Source organism: Bemisia tabaci, chromosome 1 (assembly GCF_918797505.1).
Source record: "Bemisia tabaci chromosome 1, PGI_BMITA_v3".
In the NCBI taxonomy this organism is placed as follows: Eukaryota; Metazoa; Arthropoda; class Insecta; order Hemiptera; family Aleyrodidae; genus Bemisia; species Bemisia tabaci.
The window spans coordinates 66349553-66359152 of record NC_092793.1 but is presented as its reverse complement, the minus strand read 5'-3'; the positions used below and the strand labels follow the sequence as shown (position 1 = coordinate 66359152).

Here is a 9600-nt window from a genome sequence, read left to right as displayed (position 1 = left end):
GTGTAGTTCAGTTGGTACGCTTGGTGAATTATATCGCCCGGTGGTGTTTTCTTCTCAACCTCAACAGAAAACGCCATTTCGTGATTCCGCGTGAAGTCATGTCGAAGATTTGAATTTATTACTAGTTATTTATTTACTAAATTTATTTGTTTCTTTGTAATTGTAAGCATTTATATCGACGCGCGAAGTGTAAGTTCCTTTGACCATGGATCCCGCGGAGCTGAATAAGTTGAAAGTGGTGGATCTCCGCAAGATGTGCCAAGACCGCGGTTTGGACCAAAAAGGCGTCAAAGCTGTATTGGTTGAAAGGTTAGCTGAAGCCCTCGGATCCGATGGAAATGGTTCCAGCGAAGGTATAGTATTATATTTCACGATGATTACAATGGAATCTCATGTTCAATTTGTGGATTCTGTTTTATCTTCCCGGGTTTTCCCCCCATCTTCCCAGGATTAGCCCTCAGGGGGTCTAGGCACCCAATTGCCTAAAGCACCTGCATGCCTACTTACCCTTATTTACGATTCCTAACATTCGGAAATTACTCGGCCTGTAGCAATATTTGGGAAGTAAGAGACTTTGTTCACTTCAGATGAACTGTCTCAGAACTGAATCATTCAACTTTTTGGTGGGAATCCCACTTGCGGAGAGGAAAGAATAATATCAGGCAAGCTTGCTACTACTCAAGCAGGCATTACTTAGAGACAGGGCATGCAAACATACGACTGAGGTTACGAATCTACTCTATTAGGAAAACCCACTTTTGGTGTGCCAAATTATTTCTCACCTATCTCAATTACATAATACTGCTTGCTAGGGGGATCTCACACATGTGATGGCCATGTGGGCAAAAGTTAGCGTAGATATGAGCTCACACCACTCAATTTTATTGATCACGAAAGGATACAAACCATACTGATTGTGTGAGTCAAAACTCTGGTTTCTGAGAAGAATGCTAAAGAGCTATTTTTACTCCGATCCTCAAGTATATAGTGATATTGTGATCTAGAGGTATTATTCCAGGTAATATTGTGTTATGACACACTTAATAATCTATGCTATCGTCAGACGTACACTGCACACATTGCTCTGCAATATGGTTTAAATTCTCAACACCCGCCTACACGCTATCCTGCAGCAATTCATTCATGTTTCTGAATAGTAATTGCAGAAGCATGTGTGGTATTGGTGTAAGATAGTAAAGCATCATGCCCTAATGATCAACCTAACCTTGCGTTGTTTTAGAACTAGGGAAAGAAAAGAACAGACAAATGGCACATCAGAGAATGGCACCATTCAACATAAATTTACATAGTAACCAATGGGCCAACTGATGCACCCAGATTGATGTGACATGGGCCTATTCTTTTCTTTCCCAAGTTCTAGTTGGCATGATACTTCCTCTCTGATTATTTATTTTTTTGATAGACGTTTTAATCTCTTTCTCTCGTTTCTCTTCCTGTTCCTCATCGAAGTTGTGATACCTAACAGGATCTTATTTTTGCTGGGAGATTATTTCACAATTAAGTGGCAAACGATTATTGCCACTTACCATTGCTTTTTCATTTCCACTGAGAAGTTGCACTGAAACTTATTGAGTGAACAAAAACTGGACTTATCTGTCCACCTCCCTTTTCATCATTGCAGTCATTAAGAATCAACTATAGACGCTGGATTTGTCTGCAGCCATCTTAATGATGCAGGAAGGTACAAAAATCCGGAGAGAGAATAAGAAAGAGATGAGTTAGCAATAGAGGCGCAGGAGACTGTAGGCAGACAAGAGGGTTTGTGTCTTGTGAAGTATAAATGAGAGTTCCTACCACCCTTTATTTTTTCTCCTGACATTGAAGCACCTTTGGTCCGTGAAAATTTCTTCATCTGCCTTGCTTTCCCCTCCCCCTTCCACCTTTATGAGTAATCCTTGATCAGTGCTAATTTTTTAGGTGACAGCTTGCAAGAATAATGGAAGTGGCGCGAATTAGCATCCAAGCCCATTATCCTCTTTGTGTACTTTGTTTTAAAGTATCAGCTGTACAATTGAGATTTATTATAATCATAACAAATCTGTCATTCCAAAAAAGAGTTATCATTTTTTAAAATTTTCGTGGGGTCCTCTCTCCCTGCACTCTCTTTTGTACACACTTCCTCTTTCCCTAACCATCATAGGGCAGAAAAATTCTGCCCACCTCAGAGTGGCTAAAAGTCAAATCCAGGCGTATGGGCATTCTTTCATCCTGTAATTTCTACAAAGGTAAAGAAGGGCTTTTTATGTGTGACTTAATGTAACAATTGTGTGCATCACCTTCTACTTCTTGTTGCTTATGCAAAGTTTGCAAGCATTAAATCAAACCTCTTCCAAAAATTTCTGACTCGAAATTTGGGAGCAATCTTGACTTTTAGAATTTGAAAACCCAATTTTTAATAAATTTTGAGTAACAGCACACTAAAACGTGTCTGATCCTCAATAATTTTTCTATAGCATCTTTAATGTATCTTCGTACCGGTTACATGCTGAGGCATGATTAAATCAAACGGTCCCTTTAAACTTTGAAAAATAGCCCTCCCCCCCCCCCCTTTGAGCCACATGGTTCCGACTGGGGGGGTCAAATTACAAATCGAGGGGAGGGGGAAGGCCCTTGGCTCTTCCCAGATTGTACACCCCCTCCGATCTATGACGATGGAGACAATTTTTCAAGCGCTTATCATCCGTGCGAATGTGGCGGCTGTCATTCGGCGATTATTCCGCGGCTGGCGTGTGATTTATTCACACTCGATAATTAGGGAGCCATGTCGTGGGAAGCGTGAGTGATCACGCACGAAATTGTCAAAGCACTTAGCGGCCGGCCTCGGTGGCTCCGGCGCGGGAATCGCTCGCACGAACGAACGACGAGCAACGTCTGTTGCGCGTGCGCCTCGCACTGGCTCCAGTCAATTATGCGCCTCGTCGCGTCGCCGTCGATCCGGATCGCGAGCAGCGCCTAGTCGGTGCGAGGATTTTTTTCCGCCATCTCGTGTTGCCGCCGCGTCTTCTGATAAGTTGGAAATTCTCTTTGCAGGAGTGGCCGGGAGCAGGGAGGAGTCGATGGACGCGGATCAAAACTGGGAGAGCAACGAGGCCTCGCGAGAGCCGGCGGACTACGGCGAGGAGAACGACAACGCCATGGAGGCCACTGACGAGGACTTCGAAGGTGGCCAGGCCGTCTACAACGAGATGGACGATTCCAACTCCCAGATGAACTCAAATTCCAACCAGAACTACCAGCCGGATGAGTCCCGCTCTCAGTCCCCGTTGGAGGAACCAAATCAACAACAAAATCAGGAGTTCAGCTATCAGCAGGATGACAGTGAGAGTCAGGGACAGTTCGCCAACCAGCAAGAATACCAGGAACAGGAGGAGGAGGAACAACAGGAGCAGGGATTCCAGGAGAACGAGTACTACCAACCGGAAGCGGCTCAGGCTGAACCGGAAGTCGAGGAGGAAGAGGCCGAGCCGACGCCTGTACCTGCACCTGCCGGCAACGTTGAGCCTGAAGCGTCTACCGGCATCGCCGCGCTATCAGTCGCCGCTGATAAGCAGTCTGAAATGGAGTCCAACGGAGTTATGGATGAGGTAAGCTTATTTCTCCCGTTTTCTATCGAATAATCTTCACCCAATGATGAGCCTTTTTTCTCTCTTACTTTTTACTCTGTCGCGTTTTTAATGGTTGTCCTTGTTTTTTTCCTCTCCCCTCTATTGCGCACTGCTCTCATTACATATCTAACCTATGCGTTTCCGTGTACGAGCCTCGCCGCCGGCGAAATGTTGCTGACGTACCACTGTTGTCTTACTCAATTCTTGCTTTACCACTTTCGCTGGTGTGTAGGAGTGAATGAATTAAACGGCAAAATACGGTTTTGGGAGCATTAAATATTGTTTTGTCATACTTATCTGGATGCGTGTTAGCCTTAATTCGCTTGACAGGCTTTCAATCATGCCATCTTGCTCTTCCATTTTACTGTACCAATCTTTAAATAAGCTCTGTTCTATACCATTGTTGAACTACAAAGATTGAATTAATAACCAGTTCAGCTCTCCAAGAATGCAAAATTTTGCTGATTTTTGTATGTTCATGCAAGAGAATAAAATTTTGAGGTTATGTCGGGTGTCGAAGATCTAAACTCCGGTATGAATTATCCCATTTTCAGCAGTGCTGATTTAAATCTTCACCTCTATATCCTATCCATCCATTGTATCATTCTAATCTTTTAATTTCATGGCAATAAGTGTATCAGTTACTCAACCGATTTAGTCTGAAGTTGGTCCACTACTTAGGCCCTAACCGTCTGTGCAATGACACCATCTGTGCTCAATACTTCAAATCGTAGCTTTGTGAGCTTGTCCATTTACACACTTTGTAACCCTGATTTCATATTCTTTTCCATATTTTCACACACCTGTCCTTTTTCATCCCCCTCCTCTCTTGAACATGCAAGATACCTGAATGCTCAATTTACAGGCCATTCATTGTGTTCATTACTTCAACATATTCTCAAATTTCGTCCCTGCATTAAGCCACAGGTCTTTCTCTCTTTTTTGAAGCGCTAGTCTCTTTTCATGTGAACTCCAGTTTGCCTCCAGAAACATGCATTGGTGTCATTCGTATTCAGACAAAATGTGAGGCATACCTACCGTACTGCCCTATTAATTTCGACCCCCCATGGTATAGTGGTTGTAGCGCTAGCCGTATAATCGGGAGGTCCTAGGTTTGATTCTCGGCCAGGCGACCCGAATTTGATGGTCTCAAACAATGATTGCCTGGGACTGGTTGTTAGGGACGGAGGGGGGACAGGACTGAAGCGTAGAATTAGCCCTTGTGGGCTACTTAAAGTAGTAAGAAAAAAAAATTTCAGTGTATCTATTCAGTGTTATTACCCTCTCTTTTCAATCTTTAACAGAGAGTCTTAGTGATATCATATTTCCCAAAGATTTATTTACTTTTTGTGGGTTTTAGTTTAGTTATTCTCTGCTCTGAAACAGCTGGAAGGAATGTTGGGTGGACGCTGGTAAAATTACCAACATTCTAAACGACTCGTCTGTTGAAAAGCATTTTTGTTGAAATGGGTTTCTTGCACGCATGAAATACAGCCAACTGAATACATTTTCAGGGGTAAATTTGCTCGAAAATCACGTTGGGCACATCGAAAAAGTCTGAAATCCACTCCTTAGTGCGCAATCTGCGTAGTTTGTAACAGGCTCTTTCAAATTTACCACTTATGTGGTCAGTTTTAGTGGTGGCCAGCAGTCAGGTTTGCCTGGAGAGAGACCTAACCTCAATAAACAAACAATCTTGCGAACTGTTATTATCTCTCCTTGCGTAAGATTTCAATTAATTTAAAGCTTATGTTTTTGCCAAGTGAAGAAAGAAAAAGGAAGGCCTTTGAAACCATGGAAATCATTCCATAGAAAAAGTTTGTGAAATAGTTTGTTTACTTAAGTTAGTTAGCTCTTACTCCTCTGCCTGTACAAACCTGGTTGGCAGTGACTGAGAAAAACTGTCGCAGACGTGCGAAACTTGTTAAAGCTCATAAATTATGCAGATTGCGCGCTAAGAACTGGATTTCAGACTATGTGCCCAACATGATTTTCGTGCAATTTTACCCGTTAAGAGGATATTTATTTGGCTATATCTCTTGCATGCAACAGACCTATTGTATTCATTAATGAGGTTTTTTCAGGAAATGGCCAATATTGACACCAGTAATTACATGAGTAATAGTATGCATTAATTGTTGACGTGCGAGCACTTATTAATGAATTCCTTCCCTCGATTTAGGGTATCAAGCAAGAATATGATGAAAACTTCGCTCCAAATCCAATGCAAGAAGAATTGCAGGCTCCTGCTGTAAAACCAGAACGTCAAAGAAAGAACCGATGGGGCGACAAGGTGGAAGCTCCTGTCCAAGTAAAAGAAGAGGAAGAAAAAGTTTTAGAACGAGGAAGCGTTAAAAGGCGGCACTCACCAAGCCCAACAAGATCTAGGTTTGTATTGATTATTGTTCACCTCCTCTCCCCTTATTTTGTTACCTGTTCCATCTCGCCCAGAATTGAGAATTAAAAATTTAGATGATGGAAGCAACGAAGACTGGTAAGCGAAGCTTGGGACCAGCCTCACAGGTGTGGAGGAGGATCCAGACAAAGCCTCATCTTGCCAACTTCGTAATGAAGCATATCGATTGTCAAACCACCAAATCATGTAATTTGGTTTGGGGCATTATTGAATGTCATTATAATTTATTCTCCAAATTGATAACTTCTCGATGTCAATCCTTGGAAACTTCCACGATTTTTCTTCTTTGCTAAAATACTGATATGATATAAGAACTGAAACTCTATGTAAAAAGTTGAAGGAATGATATTGATTTGTTCTCCGTCAAAGAAATTAAATTGAAGAAGAGGTTTTTAAAGACCGCTAACAAGATATGTGGTCTGGTAGTCTCACAATAGATATATGAAGTAAGTCTCAGTCCTTGATGCAATGATTAAGATCGGAGTTTTATTTTCTCTCATTACTTCAAAAAATTACGCAAGGTGCAAACTTCTCCACAAAGCAAAAAGCCAAATTGTGAGAATCCACTATCTAACACTTGTGTGTTCCTTAGCGTAAGCCTATCTTTACACATGAGACCACCATTTTATTCTTTTCTCAAGTTCTTCATTGTTTCTCATAAAAGCACATCACTTCGGTGCACTTGCACTGCTATGAACCTGATCTGAAGGCAAGCTTCGAAGAATATAAGCCAAAATATCCAGGCGTCTCCTATAGGAAACCTCATCTAAGGTGATGGGCTGAGTATATTTGTACACCCTGAATTAAAAAGAATTGAAGTGATTCATGTTCATGTAAGGTAATTTTTAAAAATAGCATGTAAAGCAGTGCTGACATGGTCATCATTGGTTTTATTAGTATTTCCAGCAAGTGAATTATCCAAGTAAAATCAGCCATCACCCAAATTAATTTTTCGCCTTCATTGCTTGTTGCAGGCATTCTGAACCAACGGTACCACTCAAACCTGATGATGAGCCACCATCCAACGATCAAGATGTCCTTCTTGGATGGTGTAAGTTCGCTATTCTTACTCTGCAACGTCATTAATTACCTATACTTAGGACAAGAAAAATATTACATTTTTTAGTAAAAACCAAATTACTGGAAGTCAGGATAATAGTTGACATTGTTCCCTGTTTTCCCTGTATCGTTAATCCGTTGGCAGAGACTGGTTGAGTAGGGGAACGTCATGCAATGGTTAGCGTCATTGAAGCATAAAATGATACAGTCTTAGAGATTTTCATGCTGAGGATCTGTCTGGATCAGCTAGGGAGAATTGATCCAATTCAGGTCAAAATATCAAATAATTTTAATATTCCCTGTCAGTTTGCATTTTGTGGTGGCGCTATATACTGTTTCAAACTTTCTGCAAATTAGTCCCAAGTTTGCCCTCAAAAAAAAGAATCATATGCAACCTCTCAGGAGGAACTGACAGTTACCTCTATAGTTCGATATTATTCTGTGATGGAGGCGAAGAGTGGCTTTGTACTTATACTTTCTGACCTGGCGTATGGCAGATTAAATTTAGTTCACTAGAGACTAAGTAAGTTTAAAAAATCCTGGATTTTTTTACATTTAGTTTACTGGGAAAAGAAAAACAATTGGAAGGTCTAAACCTACTTCCTTGGCAAATTTTCTCACTCATGCTCTTGCTCACCTAGTAGGAGTTAGTTGTAACTTACCTGTAAAGCCAATGCCTATTTGAAATTCTTTAACTATTTTTTTTTCCATATTAGATGATTCCGATTTGAATTTGAAAATTGACCCCAAGAACTTCCGTGAAGCTTCTCCGATGAGTGATCAAGCATTTGCATACATCTGGGCAGGTGCAAGAGCTACTTACGGTTTCAACTCCGGAAAAGTTTACTATGAAACTAAGGTAAATTTTCTTCCTATTATGTTCATTCATTTTCTCATAACACTTATCCCCTGCAGACCAATATACAAACACCATTGGTTAAATTCTCACCTTTTCATCTCAATGTGCTGTCCGTAGGATGAGAGAATCATTTAACGCTAATCGGCACCAATGGCGAAAATAATTATTTTTTGTTTCATCAATAGCTTTCTTTAAACATTCTTTAACCAATCTTATCTGCCCTCAGAAAAGGTTGCATCCTTGTACGTCCAAACTATGTCAAAATCATTTTTCAATTCCTAAGGGGAGCTTTCCAAGTGCAACCCGAATTTTGAGTTGAAATTTCGCCTGTCAAAGATACTGAAGATGATATTAAGGACCCCGTGTTTTATCGAATGGGGTTGGGAAAGCCCCCAAAAATAACAAGGAAGATGCGCAAAAAACGAGTGCAAAATTCGAACAGAACCACTGTGCGGGCCACTTCCAACGATGCAAGGTAAACATAATAGACGGAGTCCCAACTCCTCTACCTTGTAAGACCGGTAGTGGAGAGAATGATCGAAATAAGTATGTAAGTGACAAATAAAAAAGTACAAGTGACATAAAAAATGAAGTGATGGAGGAAGGATACGATCCGGGAACCTCTTGCTTATGAGCCGAGCCCGTTACGGTTGGGCTACGGGGGACGAGTGAGGAGTCGGGACTCCGTCAACTATTTTTACCTTGCGTCATTAAAAGTGGCCCGCACAGTGGTTCCGTTCGAATTTCGCATGCGTTTTTTGCGCTCCTTCCTTGTTATTTTTGGGGGCTTTCCCGACCCCATTCGGAAAAACGTAAAAATACAAGGGTCCCCAGTATCATCTCTAGTATCTTTAGGCGAAATTTGGATTCGAAATTTGGGATACTGTTCTTTGGACTGTTACTGGACTGTTCTTTGAAGATGCAGAATGTCATAAAGCTGAAGTGATCCTTTATCCATTCATATTTGTAATTTAAATTAAAATATAAATTAGAGTTTTGGAAATTAGCTCATTATTTGTATCATTCAGAATCCTGTTATCAAAGAATGATACATCTCAAAGTTAAATATTCTTCTTTGTTATTGTACTAAAATCTTGATTTTAAGGGATTTTTTTTTTTTTTTTTTTTTTTTTTTACCTAGGCTCCTCCTGTGAATGGTAAAGTACAAATATTTGCTTTGCTCACAAAGCATTCAACTTATTGTTTAAAAGATTTAGAAGCTCCTAAAACGGTTGCCTGCATTAATCTTTTGTACTAATCCATGTGATATTTTTGTTTCCCAGCTTGTTGAAAACAATGACACATCACATATTGACAATGAACCAGATCCCAATGTCATGCGAATTGGTTGGTCAGTCATGTATGCAAACATGCAGTTGGGTAAGTTTTTTTCTCCTTTGTCTTTCTTTGTATTGCCATGGTATGTATATTTATCCTAAAAATATGCTTGATTTGTTTTTCTTTTTCTTTCAAGACCTTGTCAGGGCCTATAAAAGTGAGAAATATTTAAACTTAGAGATGACCAGAAATTTATGAGGGATCTACCGTCTTACAGATAATCAAGCTTGACACATACTTTACCTTCTCAAGATTAAATTGAGCATAAGTATATTTTTGCGAAATGCAGTTTTTTTTTTTTT

The 9600-nt window shown here is 40.5% G+C and overlaps 1 protein-coding gene across 1 annotated transcript in view; it reads left to right on the top strand.

Annotated features, from left to right (window-relative positions):
- Positions 1–60: 60 nt before the first annotated feature.
- The window catches only part of LOC109034585 (uncharacterized), a 23295-nt gene continuing 13755 nt past the window's right edge, over positions 61–9600 (top strand). Inside the window, exons 1-6 of the mRNA XM_019047815.2 lie at positions 61–353; positions 3052–3605; positions 5809–6014; positions 7017–7093; positions 7818–7960; positions 9244–9340. Coding sequence (XP_018903360.2) covers positions 206–353; positions 3052–3605; positions 5809–6014; positions 7017–7093; positions 7818–7960; positions 9244–9340 — 1225 coding nt within the window. The 5' untranslated portion in view covers positions 61–205. The remainder of the gene's footprint in view (positions 354–3051; positions 3606–5808; positions 6015–7016; positions 7094–7817; positions 7961–9243; positions 9341–9600) is intronic.